At 41.4% G+C, this 18,421-nt stretch overlaps 1 protein-coding gene across 1 annotated transcript; it reads left to right on the plus strand.

Moving 5' to 3' along the window:
* The first annotated feature begins 7,355 nt into the window (after positions 1-7,355).
* LOC110692205 lies at positions 7,356-7,703 on the plus strand. Its single transcript, XM_021869205.1, has one exon. The coding sequence runs from the start codon at positions 7,356-7,358 to the stop codon at positions 7,701-7,703; it is 348 nt and encodes a 115-aa protein (XP_021724897.1).
* The last annotated feature ends 10,718 nt before the right edge of the window (positions 7,704-18,421 follow it).

Here is an 18,421-nt window from a genome sequence, read left to right on the forward strand (position 1 = left end):
AGATAGTCTTCCGCTGCGTGTGAGTCTTTGATATTTGCCTTAGCCATTTTTCACGGTGGCGGTAATGTCTCAAGTTTTCCTATTCCGTACTTTAAAAGGGCAAAATGGGTATATTAAAGGAAAGAAATTTCTAGGGTGTTACAAAATAGCAGCTTCTTAGGGTCTTGGGGATGTGAGAATGAACAAATTTTTATAGTGTAGAAGAGGGAAATAAACATATAGCATCCTCAAAGGTCTTATGGATATGAGAATGAACAATTTTTTTTAGTATATAGGAGGATAATGAACAAATAACAACCTCTTAGGGTCTTGGGGATGTGAGAATGTCTTAACAAATGTTGCCAACTCGGGATATATATCATGTATAAGATAATACCCCATGTTGTACATTGTTTCTTTGATGGTAAAATGAACCTCTAGAGCTAATTGTCCTTGCAACGTCTCTTGGAATAAATTTGATCTACTCAAAACATTAAGCTCATTATTTAATCCCGCAACACCAACATACGCGTCCATATCCAAAGATCCACTAAGGCAACTGCTTTAAGCATAATTCTGGTTACCCATAATCACCTCGAGTATACAACCTTTCCACACAGTTGGGATGGGCAATTTTTCAATGCCCAATGCATGGAATTAAGACTACCAAGCATTCCAGGGGGAAAACCATGACACTCCTCATGCATTTTAAGCCACCACTGCACATCTTCATTTGTAAGCCGCTTCTCATGTAAACATCTCCAAATACCTCGATTACTGCATGCCAAAATTTAAATAAACAATATATTATTATAGTACTTTCACCAATTTTAATGCATTCATCAACATCAGCGGGGGTTCCATAGTCTAAAATGTGAATACCAGCTGTGCATTTATGAAGGGGAGACCATCCCATTCTTTTTGTAGCATCAAATCTCTGTGTAAACTATTTCGATTGATTTTCAAGGGCCTCCGATCCACAATACGGTTAAACAATTCTCTCCTCATCCGAAACCTTCTACGGAATAAGTGCTCTTGGTATATAGGATTAGTAGAGAAGTAATCTTGATATAGATCAATGTGAGTCATCAAAAAATTTCTCTGACCAAAATTTCTTCCAATCAATGTTGTTTGATATATTGAAATTTGTAGACATATTATATTTAATTTGGATTTGAAAGTTGAAAACAATAATTAAACATTAATTGATGGTGTTATATATAAGTAAAAAAGAGTGTTACTCTAAATTAATATAGATTTATACTAAACTACATGGCTTGTATTTTCTTTTTGAAAAAAAAGTAAAATAAATAATAACGGCTAGTTTTTCTTGGTTGAATTACATAAAAGATAAATTACCCCAAAACCCTAAACCAAGTCAATATGCATGAAGATATCTATTTAATTTTTGCTTTTATGATTAACTAGTGATTTTAGTTATTTAGCTTTATAGTGCAATCAATATACAAAGTTAGGTGGGACACTTATCTTATCTAACAAATTATGGTAAGAATCAAAATTTGTTTCCTATTTTATAGGCAACAATTAAGTTTGGTAATTTCTATGGGTGTTTTGGGAGAAAATTTATAATATGACTGACATGCTTATAACATAAAATATAAAGACATTTATTTGGACGAATATGAAATTATACGTAGTAACAAGCTAAGGTTGTAATATCCCGTATTTTTATACGCATTTTAATTTAAATAAGTATTTCTTAAAGTATTTAAATAATTCGAAATGAATTATTTATGGTTTTTTCATGAATTTAAAAAGAATTATTTTAATTAAAATTTTATTTTTAATTATTTAATAATCTTGAAAATATTTTATTTCATGATTGGAAATATTGGGGCAAATTATTTTATAAAAGGAAATTTTAATGTCAATGAGCTTTTAAAGAAAGTCAAAATACTAGTTTGACTAGGAAATGGATCATTAAGGGTAGTAAATGAATTTTAAGTAGGAGGGTTATTAAGAGAGGGTATAAATACCCATCATATGCCTAAGGTGGAGTGCAGCCAAAGGTAAACTCTCTCTCTCCTCTTATTTTCTTTTCCCCTTAATTTTTCCCCTTCCCCTTTATTTTATTTTATTTTTGCTTCAATCACCACCCACACACACACCACCACCACCGACCACCACCACGGCTACCCACCGACCGGCAGCAACCACCACCAATACTCGCCGGCAACAGCAGCCACCAGGCGGGCGCGGCAACAGCTGGCCTTAGTGGTTGTGCGCCGGTGGTGTTCGAATTTTTTTTTTATTCTTTTTGTTTTTAATTAAATCTACCCTTAATATAATTATTGTTTTTGGGTTTTGTGATGATTTTATGATGTTTGATAATAAGTATTTTGTATATAAATTTTCAGATTTGGTTTTTAATTAAAAAGCCCCTAATTGAAAACGCTAGGTTTCTAAATTAATGTTTATTGATGGAATTTGATTGTAGTTGGTTAAAACCATTGAAATTAGTGTTTTAAAACACAATTACAACAATTTTAAATGATTTAATAAAGCTGAAATTTTTATATATAAGCTATAATTATGTTTCTTGAAAGGATTTTTAATTACCCATTAATTGGGAATAAAAGTAAGGGTTTTAAATTAAATTTTAGCTTGTTTTAGAGGGTTTTGAGTGATTTAAAGAGTGTATATATTGCTGGAAATTTCTGTGGAAGAGGTATTAATACTTCTTTTTAATTTTGGTTTGTAGGAGACTTCCAAGTGAGTGATTTTATTTGGTCGTGGCGATTTTGAGATCATATTCAAGGTACGTTTGCATACTTGGTAATTACTTGAATATGTAGAGGCATGCTAGGATCTGTTTAATTAATTCCAAGTAGTATCATGATAGGTGTTGGTTGAAATTTGTTGATTGGATTGATGTTGGTAAATGATTTGTGTTGTACGAATTATCTATGATGAATTGGTGGTTGGAATTAATTATGTTGGCATGTTAATTATGAACCACAATTTTATTATTGGCATGATAGAGAGCATGTTTAATTAAACTAAAGGTTTAATTTGGTTTGGAATATGAAAAGGGAATTTTATTATGGTTCATATAATTTTTATGGATGCTTTAAACATGGGAATTGAGCTATTTAAGTGTCTTAGTACACAGAAATAAAATATATTGCGGTGCCTTTGTGCACTTAAGGTGTTTCTAACACTAAGGGATAGGATTTGTGGCGCATTATGCGTTTGAGGTGTCTTTGAAGCCGAGGTAGATTAAAAAGGGTCCAATAATTAAATTATGTGGTCACTAATTATTCAAGAATTAAATTGGTATGTTTGATTGCTTAAAAGAAGTATAACTTTTGATTGTGTTATGGTTGAGAGTCATCACCAAGTCTAATAATATGTAAATAACGTAAAGTGAAAGAGATTACGCACCAAAACTCTTAGAACATATATACCTTGAGTATGAACATATGGGGGGAGTTATGCGACTTTATATTTGACCATAACTTCTACTGGGAGTACAGGACGCTGTATTTTCTTTTTAATTTATTTTATGCGCAGGACGTCCAGTCATTTCATGTGACATTTGCCTACCCGGTTAACTCCCGATGTAGTTTACCTCAATTTATTTGAGGCAGGGATTTTGGTGGGAAACCCATTCGATGCGTAATCAATTAAATAAACAATTCATTTATTTATTGGTTGGTCGTTTGGTATGTCTTGTATGCTTGTTTACAGGTGCAACAAGATAAGTTGTGTGATGATAGGATGAAAGCATGTTAGTGTGTTTTATTACGCTTATGTACTCTGCATTGCTGATTATGTGTTGTATGTTTGTTTGACCTTGTCTTTACCTTGGCCCTACGACGACCCATTTCTAATGGCGGGTAGTGGTGACAAGTAGAGAGAAGCTTTTCAGGTGATGAAGCATTTTCATGATGGGCTTGAGTGAAGAGCAATTCATGCTTAGTTCTCATAGGAATATGATTTGTTTTATTTGCTTTGAATAATATTTGTTTTATTTTGCTCATGAGACTAAAACAAAGATTTTCAGCATTGTTTGATTTTAAGGGCCTACAATAGTTCCAAGTTGTAGGTTGACTTTGTTTGACTTGGTTTGATTTTACTTTCGTTTGGTTTGACTTTTTAAGTTGACTTGTTTTAAATGGTTTTTAAAGATAGTCTTCCGCTGTGTGTGTCTTTGATATTTGCCTTAGCCGTTTTCATGGTTATGGTAATGTCTTAGATTTTCCTATTTCGTATATTTAAAGGGCAAAACATGTATTTTAAAGGAAAGAAATTTCTAGAATGTTACAAAGTGGTATCAGAGCCAGGTTGAAATTTTTATCACCACTAAAGCCAAAAACTTGTTTTAAAATGTTTTGTTTTAAACTTGGCCAAGTGCTTATTTAATTAAGTTATTTTAAAAGAGGGTTATTTTCACTAATTTTAATTTTTGGAAATTGAAAAATTTATTTATTTATTTTTTTAAAAAAAATATCCGTTTTTTTTTTTTTTTTTTTGAAAAATCCAATTTTTTTTATTAAGGACATCCAATTTTTTTTTATTATTTTGGGTGTCTGAATGTTTTTATGATTGGCCGAATATTTTTGTCTTTTTCGAGGCTTATTTTTGAAAATTAATTTTAAAAAGAGGAGTCAAAAATATTTTTAGTTTGTTCATTTTGCAGGAAAGCAAGGATTGAGGTAAGTATTATGTGTTAAAAGCTTTTAAAAGCATGTAGGTGAGCTTGGGTAGGAAAGAATTTGGGCATATAAGTTAGAAATAATCATGTTCTTATATGCATTAATATTTTAGGTTGTGATGTTTGATCATGAGGATTGATTAATTGAAAGCATGTGATTATATGATTAGAAATAGTGAAATTGTTTGATTGAACATTGAACCTAATTCATACAAGAACTGAATTATTTTATTTTCTTTGAGAAGGGAATTCTTTTCTAAGCCTTTTCCTTTACAGGATGCCGATTCTTCCTAACAAACTTTCTCAAATTGGTACTCTAGTTAAGAAAGACTATGAACATCCGTTTGATTATGTCAAGAAAATCCAATTCTAATGTTCCCACATGAGCGATGTCTTAAGAGACAAGCACTATGATCTTCCTGATCGTGTTTCTGCTATGATTATTCACTGTCTTCCAGATGAACTCCCATATCTTGCTGTTAAATCAAAGTTCTCTGATTTCTATTTACTTGGGGACATCCCAAACTACTCTAAATATAAAAATTTCTATGAACAGTGGTACCCTGACTATAGGTACTTGATTTCTTACCTTGTTAGAATTGAGAAAGAGCATTGTCAGCACTTACACATTCCATATCCCAGCTACTACTATAATAATCCGGCAGGGAATAATTCCCCTTCCACTAGTCATCAGTCAGGAAGTTCTTCTTTCACTCAGGGTTATCAAGTAAAGTCAGAGGGAGGGCAGGAAGAAGGAGAGATGATGGACGAGAGTAACCATACTATTGATAGTTCCATTATGGAGATTCCAAATCCAAATCCACCTCTAACTCCAATTATAATTGATATTTCATTTGATGATGAGGAAGATGAGGAGTTTGTCCAAGTAGAGCAAGAACTAGAGTCACCTGAACCAATGGAAGAAGAAGATGACCCTAAATTCGATCTTGGAAGCTACAAACAATCTACCTACAAGAAGGATAAAGTTCGAAAGGACTAGATTTTTGTAGTTTCATTTCTTTAGGATTCTTAGATTTATTTCCGCATTTTAATCATTTCAGTTCTAGTAAAGCAATAAGTGGCTATGTCAATAATGAGTTAGTAAACTTATGTAGTTGCATAAGTTATTTAAACTCATTTTATTTCGGTATTCCATTCATTTGCTTACTCGGCAATAAAATTCCATTTATTTCCTTGTCAATTAATTCATTTTATTCACAAATCATTCATTTTGTTCCCAAATCATTTATTTCGTATCACTACTTTAAAAAGCCATTTCTTACTCACAAATATTCCAATAATGCATTTCTAAACTCTGGGAATCCATGGGAATTATTTTTATTTATTAATGTGATGCTTTATTAAATGTGTAGTTGGTTAGCAATCAATATTTGGTTGAAAAACTACAAATTTTGGGAGTTTTAAATCCTAATTTGTTAGCTTAAAATTTAACGTGTATGCTTCAAGGGTGTTAAATAGTTAGGTGGGTGTCTAACTTGAGAGCTAGCCAAGACCGTATTTAATAAAGACCCCTTTGTGTTAATTCAGGCGAAGAAAGATGACAGGAGGGAGTGGTAACAACAACGATGGAGGAGAGTTGAGCGAAGTTGTGAGGCAGTTGGCAGCTATTGCCCAATAATTAGCAAGGAACTCAACCAATAACGTAGATGCTCAGGGAAAGCTATTTAAGAAGGTGGCGTAGAGCAAGCCACCAACCTATCAAGGAGAGCCTAATCCAAATGTACTGGAAAACTGGTTGAGGGAGTTTGTGAAACTGTTTGGAGTAGTAGGGTGTCCAGAGAACTCAAAAGTAGGCTGTGCTACCTATTACCTCAGGGGTGAAGCTGACCTTTGGTGGCAGCAAAATAAGGCTACCATTGAGGCATTACCTGGATTTAATTGGACTATGTTTCACGAGAAGGTTAGGGACAAGTTTTACCCTAGCTTCACAAAAATCTGAGGAATTTTCTAACCTTATAATGGGGAATATATCGGTCACTGAATACTACACCAAGTTTATTGAGCTGTCACGATTTGCTAAAGAGTCTGTTTCTACAGAAAAGTCTAAGACTAGGAAGTTTGAGAGTGGATTGACTATTGATTTGCAGTTAAAGCTATGTGGGCAAGTATTTGAAACCTTAGATGAAGTGTATGGGAGAGTTGCACACCTATATGCCTTAGAATTAAAGAAGAGGAAAGAGATAGCCGGAGTGGAAGGAAAGGAAAAGAGAAAAGAGATGGGACAGAACTTTGGAAACCCGCAAGGTAACCAAAACAACTTCAAGAAACAGAAGTACCATCATAATAACAATAACTTCCACAAAAACAATAATTTTCAAGGCAACAATCGTCACGGAGGACGGAACTTTAATGGTGGAGCTAAGAACTCTAACCAGGGAAATAATAAGGATGGAAGGAGCTATTTTTGCAAAAGGTGCAAGAATAACCACCCTAGTAGGGATTGTGATGGAAATTTGGTTACTTGCCGTGCTTGCAACAAGTTAGGACACATGGAGTATGAATGTTTCTCCAAGGATCCTAATTGAAATAAACAGGGCAATAATCAAGGAGGGGCTAAGAGAAACTTTCATGGAAGCAACAACTATACTAAGAACAAGGGAGCACAACAGAATACGGCGAAAACCAACAATAATAATGGAAATAACTAACAGAAGGAGCTCTAGGGAAACTGAATGTGATGAGTAGGCATGAGGCTGATTCCATGAAAGATGTCATCACTGGTACTTTTTCTATCAACTTTATTCCTGTTAAAGTCTTGTTTGATTCTAGTGCAACTTTTTCTTTCATTTCAAAGGACATTGTTTCAAAGTTATCAAACTGTTTGAAAACCGTAGATGAGGTAGATTTGCCTATAGTTATTCCTATGGGTAGGGTAGTAAAGTGTAACAAGACCTTTAAAGATGTACCTTTAGAAATCAAAGGAAAAATGTTTCTATCAGATCTCATCAATTTTGGGTTGAGTGACTTCGATGTCATTTTGGGAATGGATTGGTTGAGCAAGTACTGTGTAGAGATTAGTTGTTGATCACATAAAGTAAAAATGACTACAGTTGATAATGAGTTAGTGACGTATTGGATGCATGGTGAAACCAAGTGCCCAAGGATCATATTTGTATTAAAATTGGCAAAGTATATTAAGAAGGGGCATCCAGTGTATTATTATAGTGTGAGGAATATGGAACATGTAGAGACAACTAAGCCTGAAGATATAGAAGTAGTAAATGAGTTTTGGAGGTGTTTCCAGAAGAGATTCCTGGAATGCCACCCAAAAGGGCAATTGATTTCACAATAGATCTAGTTCTAGGAACAACACCAATTTCCAAGCACCATATTGAATGGCACCTGCAGAGATGAGTGAGTTAAAGGAGCAATTACAAGATTTGTTAGAAAAGGGATACATAAGACCAATTGCATCCCCTTGGGCAGCGCCAATGTTATTTGTGAAGAAGAAAGATGGAAGTATGAGGTTATGTATTGACTATAGGGAGTTAAATAAGGTCACCATAAAGAACAAGTACCCATTAGCAAGGATTGATAACCTATTTGACCAGTTGAGAGGCGCAACTGTGTTTTCTAAGATTGATTTAAGGTCTAGATACCATCAACTTAGGATTGCAGATGAAGATATTCCCAAGACTGCATTTAGAACAAGGTATGGACATTATGAGTTCACAATAATGCCATTTGGATTGACAAATGCTCCAACAATCTTTATGGATTTGATGAATAGGGTGTTTCATCCATTTATGGACAAGTTTGTGGTAGTGTTCATAGATGATATATTGGTGTATTCGAAGAGTAAAGAAGAACATGTAGAACATCTGAAGGCAATTCTACAAACACTAAGGGAAAACAAGCTTTACGCAAGTTCTCTAAGTGTGAGTTTTTGTTGGAGAAATTGGCATTTCTAGGTCATTTTGTGTCAAAAGATGGAGTAGAAAAGATGGAGTAGAAGTAGATCCAGCAAAGATCGAGGCAGTGAAAGGTTGGCCTACGCCAAAAACAGTGTCTGACGTTAGGAGTTTCTTAGGTTTAGCGGGTATTATAAGCGTTTTATTAAATATTTCTCGAAGATTGCTAAACCTATGACCTCTCTAATGAAGAAGGACAAGAAGTTTGAGTGGGATGACAAGTGTGAGGAAGCATTCCATCTCTTGAAACAAAAGCTAATCATAGCGCTAGTGCTTACAATGCTAGACGATAGTGGAGTTTATGATGTATATAATGACGCATCCAAGAATGGTCTAGGATGTGTACTTATGCAAAATGGGAAGGTGATTGCGTATGCATCAAGACAGCTAAAGACTCATGAAGTGAATTACCCTACTCATGACTTAGAACTAGCTGCAATTATTTTTGCGCTAAAGATTTGGAGGCACTACTTGTATGGAGTAAAAATGTAGGATTTATACAAACCATAAGAGTTTGAAATACATTTTCACTCAAAGGGATTTAAACTCACGCCAAAGGAGATGGTTAGAGTATACGATGGATTATGACTTAGACATACAATATCATGAGGGGAAAGCAAATGTAGTCGCAGATGCTTTAAGTCATAAAACCAGTTGTTTCGGGGTTTTCTGATGTCCTGCGGGAGAGTTACAATTCCGAGACTGGAACCGGACGCCTGTACCTGCAAAATAACGGAGACTCCTGAGAGCTCCGCCTCCAACGGTCAAGTTAGTACCTGATTAAGGAGTAATTAATACGGAAATTACAGTAATAAGATCTCTCTAGGTGAGAGTGCTCAGTGTTGGTACTCTGCGTCGTTAGCGAGATTAGCCGGTTGTCAATGTTCCGTAATAACTCTGTTCTTCTCTGCTTGAGTTCTTTTGATTTGTTCAATCACCTAACTAATGAGGATTAATTAAGTATTTATAGCCTTGAGAAGCGTGCAACTCTCTAGGTTTAAAGTAAACCTAGGGCTGATCGGGCCTCTAAACTGGATTGGGCCTTGATGGCCGGTTTTCCCATTTGGCATGGGTGGACACGTGGCGTGTCTTAATTGGTCCGTAGAGGACGTATCTGTGATTGACACGTGGCAGGCTCCCGTTGGCCTTCGTGAAGGACACGTGGCGGAACCTGGTTGGTCCACTTGTCTGACGGTGATTGGTGGATAAAAATCCCCTAATCATTTGCCCCTCACAGGTGGCACGTGACTGGTCACGTGTCGCCTGTGACAGGTGTCGCACGGTGACAGGCGACGGTCTGCTACAGGTGTCACCTTGCAAACGGCCGAGAGATTTTCCCGCCCAAATTTTGAATTTGGAAGCGACCCTTCGCCTTCTCACTTTGCCTATAAAAGGAAGTGCTGACTTCGGTCATTTTCACATTTGAGAACTTTGCGAGAACATTCGGACCCCTGAACTTGCTCTGACATTTCGGACCTTTTCTGCCTACCGCCTGTTCTGACAAGCCGACTGACCCGAACTTCCAGGACTTCATCAACCGTCACTCGTTCAGGTAACTCAGTTCTCTTACTCTTAATTTTCTTTTTATTTTTTGAAATGGCACCATGGAAGCACACGACACGACCTAAGTTAGTGATCAGCCGGTCACCGGGGACGGCTGAATCTAGGACTAGGAGTGCCGCCTGCCCTTTTCTGGACCCATCTTTGCCCTTTATACAAAGTCCGACTGTATCTGTGTCTATGCAGAACGTGATGGCCAGAACGAAACAGACTGCTATGATATCAAACTCAGACGGCTCTTCCCAAAGGGTGCTCCTTAGTGAAACATCTGACCAGGCGCCAGATGTAGAACGAGGCGACTGTCAAGCCGACAGTTCTGAGAGAGGGGCCAAGGTGTTCCCTTCCCATCTTACTGTTGACATGTCTAATTTTCCTCCTGCTCCTTCTAAGGGAGAGGAGGCGGGCCCCTCTAGGAGAGGGGAGGAGTCGTCCTCCTCGGACTCGTCAGAGGACGAGTCTGAGTCCAGCTCTTCTGGCCACAGTTCTCCAGGCTCAGAAGAAAAACATAGCCGCCTACAAGAGGCGAGACTTTCTCATGCAGTTGAGAAGGGGGACAATTGGGCGGAGCCATCCGCCTCTTACAGAGAGGAAAACGCCCCCTACTACTGCAGGGTACCCCGGGGCCGGATTGCAACCATGCAAGACAACATGGCGAGCTTTATTGCTAACCACAAAATGGGCCCGGAATTTTTACTGTTTGTGCCGGATCCAGAAGACACTGTCGTCTGGCCGGCTGGTACCAGCTATGGTGACGGCTGCTTTGGCTGCTATGTGGCGGCCATCAAAGCTGGACTGCGCTTCCCATTACATCCGGCTGTTCAGCGGATTTTAGATGGGTATGATCTGGGGTTATGGCAGTTAGCCCCCAACTCTTGCATAAACGTACTCGGCTATGTGGCCGGGTGCGAAATGTACGGGGTGGAGCCAAGCTTTGAGGCTTTCGCCCACATGAACTATCTCAGCCGGACCCCTAAGTCGGGAGGTACCGGCTGGTACCAATTAACAAGCCATAGGGGTTACCTCATGACGAGAGGTAAGGCGAACAAATGGAAGGATTGGCGGAACACCTTCCTTATCATTAAGAGTTCAGACACGGAACTGAACAAACGTTTTAACAAGTGGAATAGGGATCCTCCTCTCCTCGCAGGCGGCCGCAGCATGCCGCCTGTTCCCCCAAAGGCTAAAAAAGAGATCCTAGACAAAGGACTCTTCAAAGTAGAGACTAGGGTGAACTCTACTTCAGGGGTACGAGAGCAAGTACCCCTAAACTGCGTCCCGAGCTTCAAGTGGCTCTATGACGAGTACTTCTTGGCCGCTTGTGGCCTCGGCAGTCGGTGCTCTAGAGGTAGCCGGCCTGACAAATACTCTGTTTTTTCACGCCTTGTTTACTTGGGACTTTTACTAACTTTGTTGTTTATTTCTTGCAGCTGACGCCATGAGTAAAATAACAGCATCCAAGACTGCGGCGGCCATGTTGCGGGCCTCGCTCATGAAACAGTCGTATGCCGACTCCCCCAACAAGGAGGCACCCTTGGTAAGCTTCGAAAACTCTTCCTCTTTTAGTTGTCTTATGCATATACTAACTCTTTTTGTTTTTAGTCTGGCACTCCAAGGGCTTCTTCCTCGCAACAGCCGGACCCCAAGGCCCGGAGGACGACTGTTGCAAGCTCTCCTGGGTCTTCCAGGAAAACAGTGGCGGCTGAGAAGCAGCCGGCCACTTCTTCAAAAACCCAGGCGGGGCCGCCTAGATGTATGAATACTCACTTGTAAAAAACTCACCCTTGCTTCCTCCTTGACTAGGTCTAACTTGTTTTTTCCTTTCACTTAATGCAGCCGGCCCCCAAGGGCTTGACTTGGTTGAGGTAGCCAAGTCAATGGTTAAAGTAGTTCCTCCATCTGACAGGGAGGCGGTCAGGGGTGCCGGCACCCTTGACCTTGATGGGATTTCAGGGGTCCTTGCTGAGGTACACTTAGCATATTTTTGAGCTTTTGAGTTCCAGGACGCCTGTTAACTTTTCTGTTTGGAAACTGACGCCTGTTTTTCTTTGTACTTAGGCCCTGCTCCGAGTCAACAGCCTTCGCAAGCCGATTGATCGGAAAAACAAAGAGGTAAAGGCCGCAAAGGCTATGGCCGCCTCCAGCTGTGATAAGGCAATGTTTCAAATTGCCCAAAATGAAGTACTGACCATTGATCTTCTTTATTATCAGGCGCAGGCTACCGCCGCTGTTCGGGCTCAGTTAGAGGCGGCCCAAAAGAAGGTTGACGAGCTGGAGGGGACCGTCACCAACCTTAAGGCCGAGCTGAAACCTCTTCGCCAAAAAATGCACTCTTACGAAGCCATGGAGAAATCTTTGGCCAACGTAAAAGAACGCCTGGTGAACCAAGAGAAGAGTCTTACCCAAGAGCTCTCGAATAAGGCCGAGCAAGAGAAACAAGAGCTCGTCCGGGAGATGGTGGAAGACTCCGCTCAAATCCAGCGCATGACCTGGGAACGACTATTCCCCAGTGCCGACTTTGCCTCATGGGAAAGAACGTACCGCCAGTGTTCGGAAATATATAATCAACAGATCCTGGCGGCTGCTGAAGAAGAGGCGTTGGACGGTGCGTTGGAGGAGGAAGAGCCGGTCGTGGCGCTTGTGCCACTTGGGGGTAAGGCATCAAAAGAGAGTGCAGCTAAGGCCGAGTCCAGCAAGAAGAGTGCTGACCAGGCGGCGGCTGCTGATACTGAACTGCCCCCTTCTTAAGCTTTAAGTATTTTTTTTTTTTTTTTTTTCACGGCCTGTGTGCCGTTTGCTTTGTAATTACCCGGCCAGGGGGCCGGGGTTTTGAATATTCTGCTGGTCTTTAATGGCCGGCTCATTTATCAAATTTTTGTTTTGGTTCAAATTTGTCTAAGTATTTTTAATTTGTTCACTAGACCGACTGTTGTGTATGGCCGAACGTTAAGACAGGTACAAATAGTAAGTATGCCGCCTATGCCCCTGGACGACTGGTGGTCTGTTTCCAGGGTAGATGATCAGTCGGCCATTTATTCAATCGGTATTCGAACTATTTATTCAATTTGTCTGACCAAGTAAATAGAATTACCTAGTCGCCAAGGAACAAGCGGTGGGTACCGGTTGTTTCCCTATATTGCCAATGTTGGCTTTTAACTCGTAATTTGTTAACCTAGCAAGAGTATTGGTTTAGAGCCCTTGTTTATTAAAAACAAGTGGACGACTCATACCTTTTAGGCTCCATACTAAGTTTGAGTGACTATTAACTTAGGAGTTACTTAGTCTTTGTCGCAATCTAGATTGAGTAGTAGAGGTACCAGACGGCGTAGGCCGGCTAGACCCCTTGATTCGCCAATGTTGGTTGGCTATTAACTCAATAGGTTACTTAGTAGGAATAGGGGTTCGAGTGCCCTTGTTTGTTTAAAACAGGCAGACGACTCAAACTTTTTAGATTCCATACCAAATTTGAGGGAGTGACTATGAGTTAACGTTGAAGTTACTCAGTCGCCGTCACTTTTGTTTGAGAAGTAGAGGTACCAGGCGGCGTAGGCCGGCTAGACCCCTTGATTCGCCAATGTTTGTTGGCTATCATCTCTATAGGTACCCCCTGCATCTATCCCAAGTAATACAGGCGGTCATCTGACTCAGATGTCGACTGCTACCACTGATTTGGTTAGTGATAGAGTTATCCTTGTCTCAAAAACGGCTACGCGGTTGCCCTTGGGGACAGTCGTATAGGTGCCGTGTAATTAGTTTATAGAACAATGTTCCACCCAAAAGGGAGCTGCTCTCTGCGACGAATTTCATCCGGAGGGATGCCGTCGGACGCCTGCTATGATGTTGGGACAGGTCGAATTAGTTTTGTAGATTTGATCAGTTGGCTTGGCGCCTGGTCTGATCATTCGGCCGGTGGCCTTTGTAAGTTCTTGGTGAACGTAGGTGCTAAGTGAGAGAAGGGTAGCCGCCTGTTAGGCACAGGGTCGGCCAGGCCCTAATCTTTTTAGCTAAGTGTTTGAGTAAAATACTCAATGGAGAGTAGCCGACTGTAAAGGAACAGACGGCATGCCCCTCAGGAGATAGAGTGAAAAACTCAATGGAGAGTAGCCGACTGTAAAGGTACAGACGGCATGCCCCTCGTAATACAATTAAATAGTAAGTGCAAACTTTATTAAGTAGCTCTTTACTTTACATCTCTCAGAAGAAATATTTTTTAAGGTTATCTACATTCCAAGTTCGAGGCAACGGTTGTCCGTCTGGTGTTTCCAGACGGTAGGTACCGTCCCTGACTTCCTCATAGATTCGGTAGGGTCCTTCCCAGTTGGGAGTTAGTTTGCCAGACTCATTAGCCCTACCTACTGCTTCCATTTTTCTAAGTACAAAGTCCCCTACTTTGAGTGGACGCCTGTGTACTTTTTTGTTGTATGATCTAGTCATTCTCAGGCGATAGATCTCATGGCGCAAAACAGCATTGCCCCTCTTTTCAGGAAGTGAGTCTAATGCCAGGCGCATGGCTTCCCAGTTTGCCTCTTCGTCATATAGCATTACTCGAAGAGTCGGCTCGTAGTGTTCTATTGGAAGAACAGCTTCCGCACCATAAGTTAGGAGGAATGGAGTTTCTCCAGTCGCCCCTTTTTCAGTCGTCCTAATGGCCCAGAGAACATGTGGTAGTTCATCCGCCCATAGGCCGCCTGCTCGTTCAATCTTTTTCTTGAGACCGTCTGAGATGATTTTATTAAAGGCTTCTACCTGGCCGTTTGCTTGTGGACGGCCGACAGATGCAAAGTAGTGTGCAATTCCTTGGTCACCCAACCAGCTTTTGAGAACAGGCGTCTCAAATTGGGGACCATTATCAAAAACCATAGACATGGGAACCCCGAACCGGGTGATGACGTTTTTCCAAATGAATGAAATTACATCTTTCGTCTTGATTCCCTTTACAGCCTCCGCCTCTACCCATTTAGTGAAGTAGTCAACGGCAACAAGTATATACCTTCTGCCGCCTGTAGCAGGCGTATATGGACCCAGAATGTCCATGCCCCACTTAGCAAACGGTAGTGGGCTGTGAATGGTAGTGAGGTCAGTAGCCGGACGGTGAATTAATTTGCCAAACCTTTGGCACTTGTCACATTTTTTCACCATCTCCATTGCATCTGCTTCCAAAGTAGGCCAAAAGTAGCCCTGGCGCCTTGCCCTTTGAGCAAGCATCCTACCACCTATATGGGAAGCACAGAAACCAGAGTGAAGATCATCTAGTATCTCTCGTCCCTTTTCAGGAGTAACACACTTTAAGAAGGGTTGAAGGTACCCCCTCTTGTGAAGTTCTCCCTGTATCATTTCAAAACAGGAGGCTCGTTTTTTCAGTGCTGCCGCCTGTTGAGGATCATCCGACAGTGTACCGTTTGTCAGATATGCCCTGATTGAATCCATCCAGGTTGAGCTTCTGTCTAGGATTCCAATAGGGTTTTCCTCGATGCTTCTCTTCTCCATCACTTCCCAAAAAACAGTTCGAGGAGTATCGGAGGAGGCGGATGATGCTAATTTTGACAGTGCATCTGCCTGGTTGTTTTCTGACCTCGGCACTTGGATTAGGTGGAAATCCTCAAGGGAGCCGACTGCTTGTCGAACCGCCTGTAAATACTTGATCATGGCCGGATGGGTTGCTTCGTATTCGCCATTGTACTGACTCACTATCAATTGTGAATCAGAACAGGCGTCTATTTTTCTTGCCCCTGCCGCCTTACACATGCGGATCCCGGCTAGTAAAGCTTCATATTCTGCCTCATTGTTTGAAGCCTGAAAACTGAAGCGTAGGGCATACTCGAACCTGTCGCCCTCTGGAGATTGACATACAACGCCTGCTCCACAACCATTTGAAGTAGAGCTTCCGTCCACATATACCTTCCAGACTTGGTCTGGAACTTGAGAGTCAGGAGGACGAGTCATCTCTACAATAAAGTCAGCAAAGGCTTGCCCCTTCACTGCTTTTCTAGGCTCGAAAGTAATTTCGAGGCTCTGTATTTCTATGGCCCATTTGATCATTCGTCCTGACGACTCCATGATGGTAAGGGGCCGCTTGATTGGTTGGTCGGTATACACGACGACTGCATGTGCCAAAAAGTAGGGCTTCAATTTTTTAACAGCCATGAAGAGTGCAAGACCAAATTTCTCCACTAGGGGATACCTCAACTTGGCATTTTTCAGTACGTGACTGACAAAGTAGACCGGGAGCTGACAGCCGTCCCTTTCAGCAAGAAGCACCGCGCTTAACGCATGATCAGAGACGGCCAGGTACATGTAGAGATCTTCTTTGGGCAAAGGGCTGACCAGCCTCGGCAAGGAATGCAAGTGAACCTTTAATTTCTGGAAGGCGGCCTCAGCATCCGGCCCCCATTCGAACCTTGCCTTTTTCTTAATTGCCTGGAAAAAGTATAGGCATTTGTCGCCTGATCGGCTTAGGAATCTCCCCAAGGCCGCCAGACAACCCGTTAACTTCTGAACCTCTCGGACGGTACGAGGCGACTGCATGTCAATGACCGCCTGTACCTTCTCAGGGTTCGCCTCTATTCCTCTCTGATTGATAAGGAATCCGAGAAATTTCCCAGACTCAACTCCAAATACACATTTCTTGGGATTGAGCATGACATGGTGCCGCCTGAGTGTGGCGAAAGTTTCTCGGAGGTCCGTCAGATGATCTTTCTGAAGTTTAGTCTTGACAATCATATCATCAATATATGCCTCGACGTTTCTCCCAATCTGATCAAAGAACACTGTGTTTATCATTCGTTGGAAGGTAGCCGGGGCATTCTTAAGACCAAACGGCATGACCGTGTAACAGTACAATCCCTGATCAGTGACGAAGGCCGTCTTCTCCTGATCTTTCTTCCATAAAGGAATTTGATGGAAACCAGAATAAGCGTCCATAAAACTCATCAAGGCATGGCCGGCTGTTGAGTCGACCAGGTTATCAATTTTAGGCAGAGGGTAACTGTCTTTGGGGCACGCCTTGTTCAAGTCTGTGTAGTCTACACACATTCGCCAGGTGCCATTCGGCTTTTTAACAAGCACCACATTTGCAACCCAATCTGGGAAGTAACATTGCCGAATGAACCCTGCATCAAGTAATTTTTTGACTTCGGCGGCTGCCGCCTGACCTCTTTCTTCACCATGGTTCCGCTTCTTTTGCCGTACCGGCTTCTTTTTCGGATCCGCAGCGAGTTTATGTACTGCCAGATCAGGACTAATGCCTGGCATTTCATGGACTTCAAATGCAAAGATGTCCTTGTATTCTTTCAACAGATTGTGAAAGTCGTCACCAAGGTTTCTCAGAGCAGTCGTCCCAACTTTGACTGTTCGGTCAGGACGTGAGTCGTCTAAGATCAGGTCCGCATGCTCACCAGCCGGCTGAGGGCGGAACTCATCCGGCCGCTCCTCTGCCAATGAATGCTATTTTCTTGCTTTTCTTGCGGACTCTGTCTGGGACGCCTTTCTCTTTTTGTCGCCTGTTTCTTGAACAGGCGTACTCTCCTTGACATTGTCAAGGTCTGTTTTTTCTCCACTTGACCCAGTGGCCATAACAGTGGGCTTGACATCCGAGAGATAGCACTCTCGGGCCATCCTCTGATCTCCCCTCAGGGAGCCGACTGTTCCATTATCCCTTTCAAACTTAAGCAGCATAAGTGACGGGATTATAACAGCCTTGGAATTATTCAGGGTTGGTCGACCCAGAATCATGTTGTAGGCCGAGAGTTCCTCTACTACTAGGAACCGGACTACCATGTGTCGTCCTTCCCCTTTTTCGCCCAGGCGAATGGGTAGATCTACTCGTCCCAGTGGGTGGACGACTCCTCCTCCAAACCCTATTAAAGGGTGGGAGGCCGGATGTATGCAGTCCGTCTGATATTTCAGTTTTGACAGACATTTGCTGCTGATGAGATCTGAGGAACTCCCGGTATCTATGAGGATTCGGCCAACTCTCTGGTTGGCCACTTTACATTCAATAACGAGAGGGTCGTCATGCGGCCCCCTTATTCCTCCTAGATCCTCTTCAGTGATGACAATCTCAGGAAATGTATATTTGGACGGCCGTTCTTGGTGAACGGAGTTTACATCTAACCGCCTTATATTATCTTTGTTGCCCCTAATAGTGGGGCCGCCTCCTGAGAAGCCGCCTGCAATGGTGTAGACGACTGCATCATCTGTATCGGAACTGTCGGCCTGTTGATTCTTTTTGGCCGACTGCTTTTTTGAGGAAGCGTTCCCCGTAGATTTCTTGACA

This window comes from Chenopodium quinoa, unplaced genomic scaffold, assembly GCF_001683475.1.
Source record: "Chenopodium quinoa cultivar QQ74 unplaced genomic scaffold, ASM168347v1, whole genome shotgun sequence".
Taxonomy (NCBI): domain Eukaryota; kingdom Viridiplantae; phylum Streptophyta; class Magnoliopsida; order Caryophyllales; family Amaranthaceae; genus Chenopodium; species Chenopodium quinoa.